Source organism: Musa acuminata, chromosome BXJ2-7 (genome assembly GCF_036884655.1).
Source record: "Musa acuminata AAA Group cultivar baxijiao chromosome BXJ2-7, Cavendish_Baxijiao_AAA, whole genome shotgun sequence".
Lineage (NCBI taxonomy): Eukaryota > Viridiplantae > Streptophyta > Magnoliopsida > Zingiberales > Musaceae > Musa > Musa acuminata.
In genome coordinates, this window is record NC_088344.1 from 6,421,958 (window position 1) to 6,437,473 (window position 15,516).

The following is a 15,516-nucleotide window of genomic DNA, read 5'->3' on the forward strand; positions in this document are numbered from 1 at the left end:
GCCGGTCCGACCCGACCCACGGTCTTCTTCCATGCACACAGCGATGCTTATTTTGACGGATTTATCGGAACAGGCAAATTAGAACGAGGACAATAATATGTCATTTTAGCTCAGTTGAAGTCCGCATTAACTGTTCCATAAAAGAGACTACCGAAGGCGGACAGTAACCCAATAATATCTAAATTAAACCTACATATTATTTGATCATATTTTTTAACAATATATTATTCTCTCTTTTTTTGTCCTTTTAATTAGGGTTCGTCGAGGAGGCCGCGAGGAGGTTTCACCCGTCGCCGGCCGCTCCGGTACGCCTCCTCCTCCTCCTCCTCTTTTCCTTCTTCTCCTCTTCTTTCTCCTCTTCTTCCTTATTCATCTTCTTCTTCCTCTTCGACACGTGTAACCGAAACTACAATTGTTGATCTTGATCACTGTATTATAAATTGAAAGGGATTGACGAATTGGTAGTTCTGTCATTCTTTCAAGATAGTTTGTTACCGACCCATTCATTTTGGCAATCTGCTTAATTTTGCACTGTTCTTCGAGAAAGAAAATTAACCGAGGCCATTTGCATGAGACAATGGGCAGAAGATGGTGGGTAGCTTTGGATTCAAGTCTCTTTCGTGTTCCTATTGGAAGGAGCTATCGTCAAGAGTTAGATCAGTTAGATTGCTGTTGTTTAACTGTTGACTGGTTTATGAATAAGCGCACGTTATATTTTGGAGGTCTATCATAGTATTTTTAGAGCCTTTGGCCCATGTCAAGCTTTCATGATCTTTCCTATTGCAAACCATCATGGAAGGCTCCTTTTTTTTTGCTTTTTATACAATTTAGACTTTAATTGCATGTAGGATTGTACTTCCCATTAATCTCCGGTTATTGCACAGGCTATCCTTTATAAAATTAATGCTTTCCTCTCTTTCATGCAATCTTCAAGCATGGACATGCAAGAGATGTAAAAGAAAAAAAAAATTGCCGTTTCTTTGCTTATCATTTGATTTTATATCTTCATGAAAAACGTTTTTTTTTTTTATGTATTCACAAGTTATTTTCTGTCTTTTGTCACTTTTGTGGTAAAGGCTAGCTACATAATGGACTGATTCACTGGGATACTCTATACAGGATAGAATATTTTATTTTAATACATGTTGATTGTGGCTGTTATTACTTGAATAATTTAATAAGAAATCTAAGTGTTTGTCATGAGCCAATATCCAGTTTTTGGCAATTGCTGGTTTCATCTACACCATGTTTGTGTTCTAAGCTCTTTGCACTGATACTCCATTGTTTTTTTCCTTTCTCGTTTTGCAGCTCAAGTTGTTTGGATTGTCAAGACTGTTATCGTGGGAGTTGTGGACAATCTTTCTTTAGGCAAATGGCAAGATTACTGTCAAGCATGGTCCTAAGGGCCATGACCAGTTCCTCTAACAGCACAAAGGTAAGACCAAATTGCTTCTTCAATCCTGAAGGTTACACTTTACCCTAATGTGCAGACTAGCAAATGAGTTATGCAAAGATATTTGTTGACTCGGTTCACAGATATCAAGTTGGCATTTTAAATGTTTGGTGGCTCTATTGTTTTACGTTCATGAAATTGGAAAACTTGTCCTCGTGATATGATAGCAAAATTTCAGCCTTATGCAAATCAGTGTCATAAAAAGGTATTAAAGAAAGCTGGTTTATTCTTAAGATGTGACCTCCAAGATGCAGATGGGGAGTTTTTGAATAGTATTAGTTTTTTTTTTTTTTAATGAGGGCAGCAAAGTTTGTTTGCAGCCTTCTCCCTTTCATAAAGGTGTATATAATATAATGTAATATTCTGCTCTAACATTTTAACATTCAGAAGCTTTCATATATACCATTTTATGAAGCCAGAACTTAGACCCTATGTTACAGTTTATTTGTTCCCACTTACCACCTATGGTTTTGCTTCTGGCATATACTGAGGATATTGGTGTTCCTGGTATACACTATGTTCTGTAAAATGATTTACATGCTTTTGTTTTAGTCTTCTCTTTGTGCTGCTGAGTAGTGAGATACCACTTTACCTGTTTTGTGTATGCACACATTGTTGATATTTTGAATTTCGTCATACTTCCATTTCATGGCACCAGGTAACGCTTAGATTCTGATGTTCCTGTGTTTTTGTTTGATCTTCATGAGTTTCTGCAAGACATAGTTTGATTCATATGTCATCTGAATGTTAATTCTTCAGTTTCTTACAGCTCATACTTAATCTGTATCTATAGCGGAAACATTACCAGAACTCAAATCTAGTTCTTTATGTTGTGGCAAAGGCTTGAAAAATTTAGAAAATCTTATGGTTAAATTCTCAAATTTTATTGTTCATAAATATTTTATATTTTTTATTGTTCGTGGCACACATCATGGACTCTTAACAATTACTTATGTATTGTTTCTATTTCATAATCAATTTGTTACAATTTGATTATTTATGTTTTTTTAACTCTGACCTCTATTTTTTGAGCTAATTTAGATTTACAGTTTAGTTATACAGCTTTATTTTATTTTTATTTGTATTATCCAAGACATCTGATCATGCAGTTTATGATAACATGCAAGAGCAGGTTGCATTTGGTTCATCCTATCTGAAACAGATGAAGTACTCAACCAGGGGAAGTGCTGATTCTGGTGTAAATGCAGATCTTCCCACCAACAGTTTTGCGTCTTCTGGCACATACCCAACAAGGATAACCAGTGATCCTGATACACACGAAGACTTTCAGCCAACAAACAAAAATATTGGCATCTCTATACTAGATATTGTGCAGCAGGTGCTAACACTTGCAAGTTTATAGATGATTTTATAAACATAAAAGCAATTCAATATCACCTGTGATTTGATTTTTCATATATGAATGATATTTCCAGATGTAAGACTTTTCGTTGGTTCAGTTTTAGTCAATATTCTTGCAGGATGTCAAGGAAAATCCAGTCATGATTTATATGAAGGGTCTGCCAGATGCCCCTCGCTGTGGATTCAGTGCATTGGCTGTGAAGGTCCTACAACAATATGGTAAGATACCTTGAGTTTGATACATTAGACATCTAGAGTACAATAAATTTATGCAGTTGAGAACTGTTTCAAATGAGTCATTTTGTTTTCTATTTTTTTTTAGGCTTGTGATTTATGTCTTTTAAATGGATATTTTCAGGTGTCCCTATCAGGGCGAGAGATATTTTGGGAGATCTTAAGCTTAAAGAAAGTGTAAAAGCTTATACGTAAGTTGTCACCTTCTATTTTGTTAGCAAATTTTATATGCATGAAGTTTTTATGCTTTGCATTCTATTTCTGGTCATGATTGCCAGTGTTATGGTATACCGATCTGTCCCAAGATGCTATTTCATTTGGTTTTTCATTAACTTGAGTTGTTTTTTAGTGGAACAAATAGATTAATAGAATTTGCCTCGTGAAATAGAACTTGTTTCCCCTATAATTACAAGTTATTTTGCTAAATCCTAATAAATGTCAGCAAATATTGTAAAGATGATATTACGACCAATGTTAATGTTATAAATTCTATTACTTGATTACTATAGAATGTCATATAATATGATAAGCTATCTGGCAAATCAGGAATCAGATACTTTATTCTCTGTAGCGGATGGTGTGTTTATTTATCAGAAGTTGCTTCTGCAACTAAGTTTATTTTTATAGAAAATGGAGTTGTAAGAATTCCTTCAAAGATCACTCAGTAAGATTTTTGTTCCGCTTCAACACTAAACATTCAAATGATTTAGTCTCTGTTAAGACATCCGGGTTGCTTAGTGCATTCTTGCACGAGTGATAGGTATCAGGTTTGAGTCCACATGTGAGCATCATGTATGCCATTTAATCAATGTAACGATAATTTTTTATTTTTTTTTAAATGACAGATTTCTGAAAAAAAAAGATGGCTTCATATAGGTTTCCAATGTGCTTTATTCTGTTCATGAATTATATAATCCCTTAAAAAAGATTTTAAGATTGGTGTGCTTCTCTGAATTGGTGTCCTCTGAATCGGATGCTGCTAAGTTTTATGGAACTCATATTGGCAACAGATATAAACACCGTATATAACAAGGTAAAATTTGTTCAAATTTGTTCTTCTAATTTCCATTATTGCTTTGGTGGTTATAACTTGTCAGTGGTTCATTCGCAAGTAACATTGTTCTTTTATATCATTTCATAGAAAATAAAAGAGGAATAAGCAATCACTGGAATTGTTATTCTATGTTTGTCTGGTACATTGCAGCAATTGGCCAACATTTCCCCAAGTATTTATCAAAGGAGAGTTTGTAGGAGGATCTGACATTGTTCTTAATATGCATCAGGTGGTTATATTCAACTTACAATACCCCTACGTTTTGCTTTTCTTTTGGTTTCTTTCATTTAAATTCTGTCTCTGTTATCTTCAGAAAGGCGAACTCAAGGATTTGCTGGCAGACATCACTCATAATGGCAACCAAGGCAGGGAGTGAGCGTTGTTGTTGATTCAGGTCCACTGTCTGCACTTGAGAGGCTAATCTAAATGCTCCAGACTTCCTAGTTGTTGGCATCTTTATGCCAGATACTGTTTTCCTAGTAAGAAATTCTCGTTTTTGCTATGTAACTATGGTTACGGCTCCGGCTATCGGGAACAAGTTGGTCTAACCTATGAGCTCACTTGGTGAAAGCTTACTTCGTCTGCCTGTTTAAGTCAGATGAGAACATCAGCACGCCTTTGTTATCATGCTATAAAAGCATTTAAGATACAAGTTGTTTGTGGGACTCTTTCATCACTTCTTGTTAGTGGACTTTATCATGGTTTAGGCTACTTCTCTGGTGTTGTTGGAAGTTCAAAGGCTCATCTCTTGTGGGCTTATCTCGGATTTCCTCGTAAAAACAATCCTGGTGAGTAGTATGATTGACCAGTGATTTGTTTATTAGCAGAATGAGAAAGTTGTTGTTGGTTGATATAATTAAATTTGATATATATATATATATAATTGATATGATATGGTATTTCACATGTGAAGTTTTGATTGATAAAAAAAAAAAAATCATATCATTGGTTAATCTGGTAAGTCCTGTTTAAAATGACTATAAATCTTGATTGTGGTTTGGTAGAGGCTTTTTGAGAAACTTAAATTGCTCACTTGGCCTACAATTTTTGTGAAGAAGTTTTGCATCCAACAAAGCCAACCAATGAGACCATCAAATCAGAATCATTAACGCGTAGATCATGATGGTTCTACCACGGCACGCCATGTTCTTTATGTGTACTTCAAGCGTCTTTGAAGTCGTCAAAACAAACGTATCGAACTAATTGGAACTAAAAAACCAAATAAATTCCAACTTTCCGATTCGTTTTCTTGAAACATCGGGTTTCACACCTCCATGCGACACACCTCCTACTGACCCAAAATGATGCGCACGTCTCCCGAGCCTTAATCATGCTTTAACAATCGCAATTTGCTGTAGTCTGGTTAGATTAGTCCTTGGAATCATCATCACTCGCCGTCCATTTTATCTTTCCTTCCCCTCATCCGGACGGTTCGATCGGCCGATCCTTTCCGTATCAAACGGCTGCGATCGGCTGACACGTATTCTCAAGGAGCGGATTTGAGAGGCACGCAACAATCCGGATTTGATAGCCCCCCTTCGCTTCCGTTTTTATATTTTCCCCATAGTTTTATTTTCGGATTTCTCTCGTTGCGGAAGTGGGAAAGAATCGACAGAAGGCAGCGAGAAGAGAACACAAGAGAAGAAAAATAGTTCTCGAGAACAATCCGGTTTCGGTGGATCGATCTCGTCGTCTGTTGCAAGGTTGATGATCTTTTATTGGTAGCTTGATTGATGGCTAGTTTGTGAGATGAGATCATCTTTCATTCATCGATTTGTTTTGCGGTCCGTAAATCAATTGCTTTCTCATTTTATGATCTTTGATTCGTATTAGCTTCTTGATGATTTTTTTTAGGTTCATTAATGTACGTCTGGATGTATATTTTTTTTATTTATTTAAAATGGTTTTAGTGGTTTTTTCAAACTTGGACTCAATTGAGGTTTGATCATTCAATGGATTCGAAGAAATTCGCGGCTCGGAACTCGTGGATGTGGCTTGAGTCCATGCCCGTTTTTGGTTTGGCAAAAGGTTGAGGTAATTATTTGTGGAAGCGCGTCATCTTTCATGGTGTTTAGTATCTAATCAATCAAAATTTTCGTTATCCTTCTTTCCTCTGTATTTGGCCATTACATCAGTTCTTCCTTATATTGTTTTGTGTGATTTTGTCTATGTTTCGTGTGGCTTGGTTAAGGAGTTAAATACGTTCTTTTCTCAGTCATCGGATTATATTTGCTTCGTATTAATTATTATTTTTCAATGTTTTGTTTGGTAGGGTTTCGATAAAGAGGGGCTGCCATGAGATTCAAGAAGGGGAACAAGGTGGAGGTTTGGAGCCCGAGGGAGGTTCCGTCAGGCTCATGGCGGAGTGCCGACATCATCTCGGGCAATGGGCATTATTATACTGTGAGATATGATGGGTATCCGATGGACGGCAGTGTGGCAGTGGACAGAGTGCCAAGGAAAGCTATCAGACCCTGCCCTCCACCTGCCGGAACCCTGGAGGATTCAACATCTGGTGATGTTGTTGAAGTTTTCGACAACAATTCATGGAAGCTCGCTGAGATATTGGTAGTTGTTGATAAGAAATACTGTTCTGTTAGGCTCCTTGGATCCTCCAGGGAGATCAGAGCCCACAAATCTCTCTTAAGGAGACGGCTGTCTTGGCAAGACAACAAGTGGGTGATGATTCATAAGGTAACATCATATGTGTTTATTCTCGATTAAATTGCTCCTAACTCCATGTGCATGATGATTGCTTTATTAGCATCTTTATATTATTTTTTGTATAAATTTCACATGCACAATTTTCACCAAGTTAACTTGGTGTAGTTGTTCTTCTGTTATAGTCCAAGTCTTTTTAGTTGCTTTAACCTTCACAAATCTTTTTGTTCCATAGCTATTTTGGTACTCAATGCTATATGAGTATTTACATTTGCATGTTGTTCATCTTAATGATACTTGTCATTTCCATTAGGATTCTGGAGTACAAAATGGTGCAATGCTAAGCAGTCTGTCAAGAGGAGGAAAGTCCAGTTACCACTTGCCTCAGTCATGTGTGGAGATAGATAATTCTGCTGGAAAGAGCCTTTCTCCTATTGAAAATTATGATTTTCCTGAGAAAGCTAGACGATTCCTCTCAAGAGAAACAAAGAAAAGGCCATTTGATATATATTTTCCTGCTGAGAAGTGCAATGATGTTAGAAGAAAGACAAGGGCAACCGAAAAAAATGGGATGGATCAAAGAATATCTACCGAGCACCCAATACATTGTCTGGAAAAGGTAGATGCTGTTGCTTCCAAAGGAAGAGTGATGGGTGAAAAATGCATGCATACTTGCTTAAACAACAGAACAATTGTTTCCTCTAAAATTGAGTCGGGAAGGGGAAGACCAAGTTCAGATAAGCAAAAATGTCTTGTAAGGAGTGCAGAATTTAATGATGCTGAAAGTACTTCATCCTCTGTTGGTAGTTGTAGTGTCGGCAGCAGTCCATGTAGGTTACCTTGGCACCATGAAACCTATCCTTCCAAAGAATTGTATAACCATTATGATCATGCTGAAACTTCTTGTGGTGTGGAAAGAGAATTATCTCTTTCTAGAAAGGATGAGTTACAAGCAGAAATTCATCAGCTAGAGTTGAACGCATATCGGTCCAGTCTGATAGCTTTACATGCTTTGGGCCCTATAAGTTGGGAACGGGAAGCATTGATGACAAATTTGCGTCTTATGCTAAACATATCAAATGATGAACACTTAATGGAGCTAAGGAATTTGATGCATTCTGAAATGACCACCACAACGTCATAGTTGACCAGAGGATATGCTTAGATCTTGCACATGTGGAGTTACCAGTTAGCCACAGGATTGTTTCAATCATTTGTTTCTTGTGTAAGATGAGAATCAAATTGTAGCTGCATACTGAATATTCAAGTCACTCTTTAAAGGTCACTTTGTGTAGCAAATCTTTTTGTATACAAATATTTAGCTATATGGAATATCTTTTAGTAAATCTTTTTCAATCTGAACTTGGTTATCGCTTTGTAACTCATTGCAGTCTCATTTTGGAGCAACCCTATTAAAACATATATCTATATCTATACATGTCAGAGTAGATATTGGTATACCTATTAAAACAGTCTGGTGAAGGAATTTCTTCGTTAATGTGAATTCATGTCCTAGAAAAAATCTGTTTTGCTCCTTGGATGTGAATTTACTCTCAACGTGTCCATCCAGAATCAGGCTGTTGATCTCACGCTTTCCGCCCATAAATTTAAGATGGATAGTCAACTGTGTTGCTTCAATACACCATAATTATGCTGAAATTGGTTAACACACTTGAAGCTTGCGGTTTATGTAGAAGCCAAAATGTCCTTACAGTAATATTGGCAGGCTCATTGTATAAAAAAAGAAGATTTTGATAATGTAATGATTAATTTTGTGGCATGTGGATACTTTTGTAGATCCTTGATGAGCATATACATATGTATACTTCAATTTTGGTTCTCTTGGGTACCATCTGATTGATGCATTTTTGGCTTGAAAAATGTTTCTATGTTTTTTATCTTGAATGGTATACTGGATGGGCATTTTTGGTCTTCACTTAATGGATATGAATCTCCCATGGTTGATAATTAGTGATACCTCTAGGTGCTTTCGTTGATATTGGCTATCATAAGTGTGTGAAGCTGTGTACTCTGTGTTGCACTAATATTAATGCAGATCCATTTGGTTAACTCCAGTGAAATGTTTCATTCTGTGGACATTATTGACACTTATTGTGCCTCTTCCAGGGTCAAAGTTGGAGGCTTCTAAGCTTTGCTTCCTTATGTCTCTGATGATGGAGTTGTCATGGCTTTTACACTTCAAACAGTGTGGCAAAACTTCCATCTTATTCCTATGAATATGTCAGTATATTTGATTATTGGTACTTTTATTTCTGTTATATCTTCCTATTTCAGGCTTATTTTCTGCCTGTAATACATGCATGATGCAAGGAAGTTAACCAGAAATATATTAAGAAAATCTTTACAAGTGAAACTGTTAATTTAAGCCTTCTATCCTATCTATATTTGATCTTTAATAAACTTGTTGATTGTGTGCATAATGCCTGTTATTAGTAAACATATGTATGTTCCATGGCGTGCTTATAATTGTGGTCTACTTGTTGCTGTAATATGGATTACAAGCAAAACGTAGTCTATAAAAATATATCCTTGCTGCTTATTTTACACTGGAGACTAAGCTATGAACATGACACGACAGTTAATGCAAAACTTGTTTGACATGGAATTCCAAAATTGTAAAATTAAGAATGAGGTATCAGTTATGTTAGTATAGTGTCTGTTTATTAATTTCAACTGTTTGTTTTTTAGGTAATGCAAATCATAGGTAGAATCATCAATATGCAATTCCAAGTGTTTGGGTAAAGTCACAGTATGATATTTGAATTAGCCACTGCTGGCATATTCTCAAATATTTTGTTTCATCTTTACAAGATTAGCATTTTGACATGAACTAACTCATGATGAGAAATGAGCAATGTCTAATCCCTAGTGAGAGCTGAATTATTAGTCTAGACTCAGTGAACTAGATTTATTTACTTGAATCTTATTTCTTTAGTTGCCATTTCTCTTGGAATAGCTTTTACTCGTGGACATCATATAATCATTTTAGTTTCTTGTTTCCCACAGTGTGTGTGTTGCATGAGGCCATCTTCATCCCCTAAAATGAGTTTGGAGTACTTGGATTGGGTCCAGGATAACCATCGCTGTCTTGACATGTTTTCCTCTTCCCATTATCCTATTTATTATCTTTTCAACTTTGCATAATAACCCCTGATTAGTCCCACATCGAAAGTGGGCAGGATTAAGATTGACTTATAAAGGGTCTGATGAGTGTACTACTATCAACTTCAGCTTAAGCATTTTGGTCAGTGGATTAGACCAAACGAAGTTGATAGGCCAGTTAGCCCATCAGGCCCGAGTCATAATATTTGGTATCAGAGCCGACCTAGCATTTGGGCATGGTGAGGGGGCTCGAGTAGGAAAGGGCTACCTGTAGACGGAGTCAGAGGACTCGTCACGGCATGGAACCACCATTGGGTTGCGCCTCACATGCACTATGCTAGGGTTTGATCTGGGTTATGTTGGGTCTTGACGAGGACGTCAAGCCTTTGAGTGGGGGTGCCTTTGAGTGGGGGTGATTGTAACACCCCTGATTAGTCCCACATCGAAAGTGGGCAAGATTAAAATTAACTTATAAGGGTCTGATGAGTTTACTATAATCAACTTCAGCTTAAGCATTTTGGTCAGTGGTTTAGACCAAACGAAGTTGATAGGCTAGTTAGCCCATCAGGCTCAGGTCATGATACTTTGTAACACCCCTGATTAGTCCCACATCGAAAGTGGACGGGATTAAGATTAACTTATAAGGGTCTGATGAGTGTACTATTATCAACTTCAGCTTAAGCATTTTGGTCAGTGGTTTAGACCAAACGAAGTTGATAGGCTAGTTAGCCCATCAGGCTCGAGTCATGAAATTTGGTATCAGAGCCGACCTAGCATTTGGGCAGGGTGAGAGGGCTCGAGTAGGAAAGGGCTACCCGTGGATGGAGTTAGAGAACTCATCACGGCGTGGAGCCACCACTGAGTTAATCCTCACATGCACTATGCTAGGGTTCGATCTGGGATATGTTGGACCTTGACGAGGACGTCAAGCTAATTGAGTTGGGGATAATGTAACATCCCATTAGTCCCACATCGGAAGTGGGCAATGTGTATGATTAGCTTATAAGGGCCTGATGAGTGTACTACGTTAACTCCCGCTTAAGCATTTTGGTCCACGGTTGAAGGACCAAAATGGAGTTATTGGCCAGTTAGCTCATCAGACTCGGGTCGTGACATTGCCTTAAAGCTCTAGAAACCTATAATACAGCCTTTTGTCTTGTTGCTATAATATCTTTAACCTAGTCTTCCACTTACATTTACCAACCAACAAGCATTATATGCTTAATAGCCTCCGCAGTAGTGTTGTTATCCAACACTTCACTCTTGCCCATAAACAATCAAACAAGGCCTAAATTGTTGAACATTAGGTGACACTGGTATGATAAAGTTTTCAAGCAGAGCAACCTCATCAATCAACTGGGGCTTTTGGAGAAGTGTTGCATCAGTGATATTTCTCTATTCACAAGCTCTAGAAATCTTCTGAACATTGCTTTACTTATATTTCCATTGCTGAAATTATTTTTCTATATACAGATGGATACGTGTCTTGTCTTGCATAGGGTGATTGCACAAACTGGGTATGTGAAACTGTCCTGTATCCGTCAAAAGAAAAGGTCAACGTTCTTAATTATTTTAATACTAACCAGAATTTCATTTTCTTAATTATTTTAATACAAACCAGAATTTCATTTCAAGTCAGTCGTTTAATTGTGTATGCATTATTTTAATTTATGAATATTGTATATTTTCATAATCTGTATTTTACTACCTTGATTTTACTTTTCTCTAGACAATTGGTTACATATGGTTGAAGAGTAACATGAACAGATAGGTGGTGAGCTTCGAACAAGTCTGCTTCTGGGAAAAACAGTCATGAATTTTCTAATGGATTAAGTCTTATCAAATAATATTTTCCTTCAAATGACATGCAAGTTCTTTCCACCTCTGCATTCTTGCAATAGTTAGCATAAGCGAAATTCAATAGTTATTATTTTCAGCAGTTTATATGTTGAAACACTATTTTCTGAATTAATTCTGGAACTATTGTTTGCTTATTCTAATTATTATTTTTTTGAGGCCTCTTTGTCAACTAGGTATCATAGACTTTGTTGCTTCAATTAGGGAAGATGTCATAAAATGAGTTAGCCACAAACCTGGAGCATGATGGTGATTGTTGGAATCATGCATTTGCTGCTGGGTTGATCATGCATTTGTTGCTGGGTTGATCAACTGTTGTAGGTATGGACTGTAGGCCTAGATTAGGAACCAAATCATGAGTAATTTATAAATAATGCTTCACGGAATATATACATACACCAAAATGAAGATGACTGATCTCTACTAGACAAGTTGTTCTTGTAGCTACCTTAGTGGTATAACCCATTCTTACAGATCCTGATTTAAATGTTTTTCATGCTGACTTTTGTTAATTTGATATCCTGTAACCAACAGTAACTAGTTAAGAATGTCTGCAGTTACTCGGAGAATGCTCTTATGACCATTTCCATTGCAGAGCCTGTTATAAATGTGCATATATAATGCTAAGTCTTTCGTTATGGTCTGAGAACAAGGCAGTTTTTCATGTTAACATATAGTAACTTGCAAGATTAAGGATCGTCTGCAGGTGCTCAGAACGCTGGGAGTACACTCTAATGCCTGAAGTTTGAAGGAATCTGATTTGATTTTTGACATATGACATAAAGGTGATTTTTTTTTCCTTTTTTCTCTTTGGTGATATTGTGCAGAGAGTATAAAAACTGTGGAGCGCATTAAACTTACCATGTATTCAATTGGCTACTGTTGCAGATGTCATAGCAAGCACGAGGTGAACTAGTGTTGCGATCATGGAAAATTGTAATCTGCAGACCAAAAAATCTCGACATGCTATTTGCTGGAGCAAATATGTTTGGAGTTGCACTAGCACTTGATGGCTTCTTCTACTTGCCAATATCAAATATGGTTTATGATCAAATCTGAGTAGTCCTAGTTATAAAAGCTCTAGATGTGAAGTATTATTGAGTTCCTGTAGAAACCTGTTTGTATCCATGGGAAGTGTGCATACATCTATTTCATCCCTATTGTAGTAGACTTGAACTCTGTGGTTGATCTGAATCTGTGAGCTTCCATGGATGTGCAATTGTTAAGGACTTCTCAGGCATGGGAACTGCATCTCAAAATGATGAATAGTAGCTATCTAAATTTGTACTGTTTCTAGGTCACTGCAGTGTTCTATGTTCTGATTCCAGGAATTCCAATATGATTCAGGACAGTGATGTGTTGTGGCTTTATATCATTTTATTGTGTTGGCCATGGTAGTGAAGTCAAACGTGGGGGTGAACAATTACAAGCTTCATACCTAATTGAATGCAATGATCAGTGAGATCATTTGTATGATTGCTTGTCCTTATTGTTTGCATTATTGCTCGTATGATGAGAGGGATTGCCTCATATGTTGCATTCATAATTTGTGTTCATTATTGCTTGACTGCTATGTCATGGAATTCGAGATGGTTGATTGTGACGGAGGAAGATGATTATTTTGCTTAATTGTTCCAGTAGTATTTTCTCCAATGTTACTGATAGGACACTGAAAGCATACGAGGGAACATGAAAAATCTAATTGCGTAATATTATATTTGATTAATCTCAAATAATTTAGCGTAGCACACAAAATAATTGTGATATTGCGCTCATGGCGACTCCGCCACTGAATGAGACCCGCAAAGCCGTGGTGGCCGCGCCTCAAGCGCCAACGAGGAGTTGCCTATAGAGCCAAGCGACGGCCGCCGACGCTCACGCGTGCTTCGGGTAGCGGACGCTAACCAGCGCGACGTCGTCGAGCACGGGACCGCAGAGCGAGCTGAGGTCGTCGCTCCGGGTGTTGTAGTAGGAGCTCCAGAAGACGACGCGCGTGCGCGCGGTGGTGGCCGTGAACTGGAGCACCGCGCGCTTGGACCCGCCCCGCCCCTTCGACTCGTAGGGCACCTTGATGGTGTGCTCGCCCGCGAAGGCCTCGACGAGCAGCGACCCCTCACAGGCGTTGCTAGCGTCGCCCACCGCGAAGGAGAGGGCGTACCGGCGGCCGGGGACGGTGCGGACGACCTGCGCGATGGCGGACTCCTTGCCCGCGAGGAGCTCCACGGCGCGGCGGCCGCGCGGAACGGAGAAGTGCTCGGCGTCCAGGTACTTGACGGCCTTGAGGGACTCCACCATCCACCCGGGGAGGGGAGAGTGGTCGTCCTCGATCTGGGGAGGGATGAGGACGCCCCAGGTGGTGTTGGGGAGGATGTATGGCCCTTCCTCGAAGTCTCCGTTCTTCAAAAGGTTCGCTGTCGTTCATGGATCAAGCGTGAGATTAGATCGAACAGGAGGAGCGAGCGTGCATGTTGGTAGGTGACGAGCTTACTGTTGGTCCTCCGGGGAGGGAAGAGCTGCTTGATGGCGACGGAGTCGATGAGAGGGCCACAGGCGGGGTCCTCGGAGACGCCGGTGTTGTGGATCACCACCTCCACCTCGTCGGACTTGGCCAGCCACGCCCAGGCGTAGGAATCCCACCCGTTGCTGCTGTACATGGTCTGCATGGGGAGCACGCCCGACTCGGGCGACGCCGAGACGTTGAGCCGCTCCTCCTGCGCGCACGTCCGCGCGGCGCTGAACGTCAGCGAGTAGCGCACGCCTTTGGTGACCTTCACACTCTGCTTGATGGAGGCGTCGTTGCCAAGGCGGACGGCGTAGGAGCCCTCGGGCACGACCAGCAGCATGTCCCCTTGCTTCTGCCCCCATTGGATGTACTCCACGAAGCCCGTGATCTGCCACCGGGGGATGGCGTCGCGGCCCGCCACCTTCGTGCCCTTAAGCTGCCACGGCTTCGGCCCCTGCTCAAAGTTCCCATTCGGCAGCAAGCCTGCACAAGGTATACATCACACCAAGAAGTCAATTGCTGGCAGCACATGCTGCTTCAAGCATTCTAACCAAGTGCAGCACGGTGTTCTGTTGTTAGATTGTCGAGGACTTGAGGATCTGGATTTAGCATAGTGTTCTACCAAATTGCATGATCTGAAGACTAAAAATACATGACCTGCTGCTTTGATTCCATACTGAACTCTAACCACTGCCAAACTTTGGAAGGAATTAACAGAGGAAGTCTCGTCATTTACATTCTAACAATGCGGATACAAATCTGTGGAGATCTCTTCCACCTCCAAAGAAATCTTCTATCTGAGAAACAAGCTAGAATGGGGCAAATAAAGAGTCTGGGCATCTCACCATCCGTGAAGGCAGCCGCCAGTTGACAAGCAACACAGAGAAGCAAGAATGAAGGAAGCAAACGCAGCATTTTTGGTGGCCCGACGAAGCAGAGAGTGCGAGGGGAGGAGGAAGGAAAGAGATCACTGAACGAAGTAAATCTACAGAGGCATGGGTCGACTTAAATGGCTGTCCATCCAACACAATAGACTTGGATTTGTCTATAATATACCAAATGCCATTATAAAGAACATAGAATCTTTAATTACTGATCCCTATATGCCCACATACAGAGTAAATGTGCTCACCAACACAACCCAATATTTGTTAATGAGTTGCCATCACTAAATTAGAGTGTCTTTCTTCTTCACTTCAGCTCAACATGTAATGTTACAACAACAACAACAACAAAAGAACATATTTTGAGGTGGTTTTTTTGTGTATG

The 15,516-nt window shown here is 39.3% G+C and overlaps 3 protein-coding genes across 8 annotated transcripts; 2 read left to right on the forward strand and 1 right to left on the reverse strand.

Moving 5' to 3' along the window:
- Positions 1 to 151: 151 nt before the first annotated feature.
- Positions 152 to 4,779, forward strand: LOC135616875 (monothiol glutaredoxin-S4, mitochondrial-like). Of its 2 annotated transcripts, none has more exons than XM_065116582.1 (7): positions 152 to 305; positions 1,309 to 1,435; positions 2,586 to 2,792; positions 2,935 to 3,034; positions 3,174 to 3,240; positions 4,254 to 4,332; positions 4,417 to 4,779. In XM_065116582.1, the coding sequence occupies exons 2-7, from the start codon at positions 1,373 to 1,375 to the stop codon at positions 4,477 to 4,479; spliced, it is 579 nt and encodes a 192-aa protein (XP_064972654.1). In that variant the 5' UTR covers positions 152 to 305; positions 1,309 to 1,372; the 3' UTR covers positions 4,480 to 4,779. The 2 variants fall into 2 exon arrangements, with proteins under 2 accessions (XP_064972654.1, XP_064972653.1); XM_065116581.1 differs by lacking the exon at positions 152 to 305 and adding an exon at positions 387 to 591.
- Positions 4,780 to 5,612: 833 nt separating this feature from the next.
- LOC103990296 (uncharacterized) lies at positions 5,613 to 13,113 on the forward strand. Of its 5 annotated transcripts, none has more exons than XM_065116585.1 (6): positions 5,621 to 5,806; positions 6,376 to 6,797; positions 7,078 to 7,383; positions 8,892 to 12,065; positions 12,451 to 12,529; positions 12,633 to 13,113. In XM_065116585.1, the coding sequence occupies exons 2-4, from the start codon at positions 6,399 to 6,401 to the stop codon at positions 8,934 to 8,936; spliced, it is 750 nt and encodes a 249-aa protein (XP_064972657.1). In that variant the 5' UTR covers positions 5,621 to 5,806; positions 6,376 to 6,398; the 3' UTR covers positions 8,937 to 12,065; positions 12,451 to 12,529; positions 12,633 to 13,113. The 5 variants fall into 5 exon arrangements, with proteins under 5 accessions (XP_009407652.2, XP_064972657.1, XP_064972656.1 ...); XM_065116584.1 differs by having other exon boundaries at positions 8,892 to 9,005; positions 11,361 to 12,529; XM_065116586.1 differs by having other exon boundaries at positions 8,892 to 9,005.
- Positions 13,114 to 13,434: 321 nt separating this feature from the next.
- On the reverse strand, positions 13,435 to 15,250 carry LOC103990295 (BIIDXI-like protein At5g11420). Its single transcript, XM_009409376.3, has 3 exons — positions 15,093 to 15,250; positions 14,233 to 14,730; positions 13,435 to 14,155 (listed from the first exon to the last, which is right to left on the reverse strand). Exons 1-3 carry the CDS (start codon positions 15,160 to 15,162, stop codon positions 13,620 to 13,622), a joined length of 1,104 nt encoding a protein of 367 aa, XP_009407651.1. The 5' UTR covers positions 15,163 to 15,250; the 3' UTR covers positions 13,435 to 13,619.
- Between the last annotated feature and the right edge of the window lie 266 nt (positions 15,251 to 15,516).

Bases quoted from the DNA above. Each gene is read 5' to 3' on its own strand.
- LOC135616875 (XM_065116581.1), top strand. The intron at 3,035-3,173 runs GTAAGATACCTT...GGATATTTTCAG, and splicing joins GAAGGTCCTACAACAATATG to GTGTCCCTATCAGGGCGAGA. The intron at 3,241-4,253 runs GTAAGTTGTCAC...GGTACATTGCAG, and splicing joins GAAAGTGTAAAAGCTTATAC to CAATTGGCCAACATTTCCCC.
- LOC103990296 (XM_009409377.3), top strand. From the start codon at position 6,399: ATGAGATTCAAGAAGGGGAACAAGGTGGAGGTTTGGAGCCCGAGGGAG. The intron at 6,798-7,077 runs GTAACATCATAT...CATTTCCATTAG, and splicing joins AGTGGGTGATGATTCATAAG to GATTCTGGAGTACAAAATGG.
- LOC103990295 (XM_009409376.3), bottom strand. From the start codon at position 15,162: ATGCTGCGTTTGCTTCCTTCATTCTTGCTTCTCTGTGTTGCTTGTCAA. The intron at 14,731-15,092 runs GTGAGATGCCCA...TACCTTGTGCAG, and splicing joins GGCGGCTGCCTTCACGGATG to GCTTGCTGCCGAATGGGAAC. The intron at 14,156-14,232 runs GTAAGCTCGTCA...CATGAACGACAG, and splicing joins CCCTCCCCGGAGGACCAACA to CGAACCTTTTGAAGAACGGA.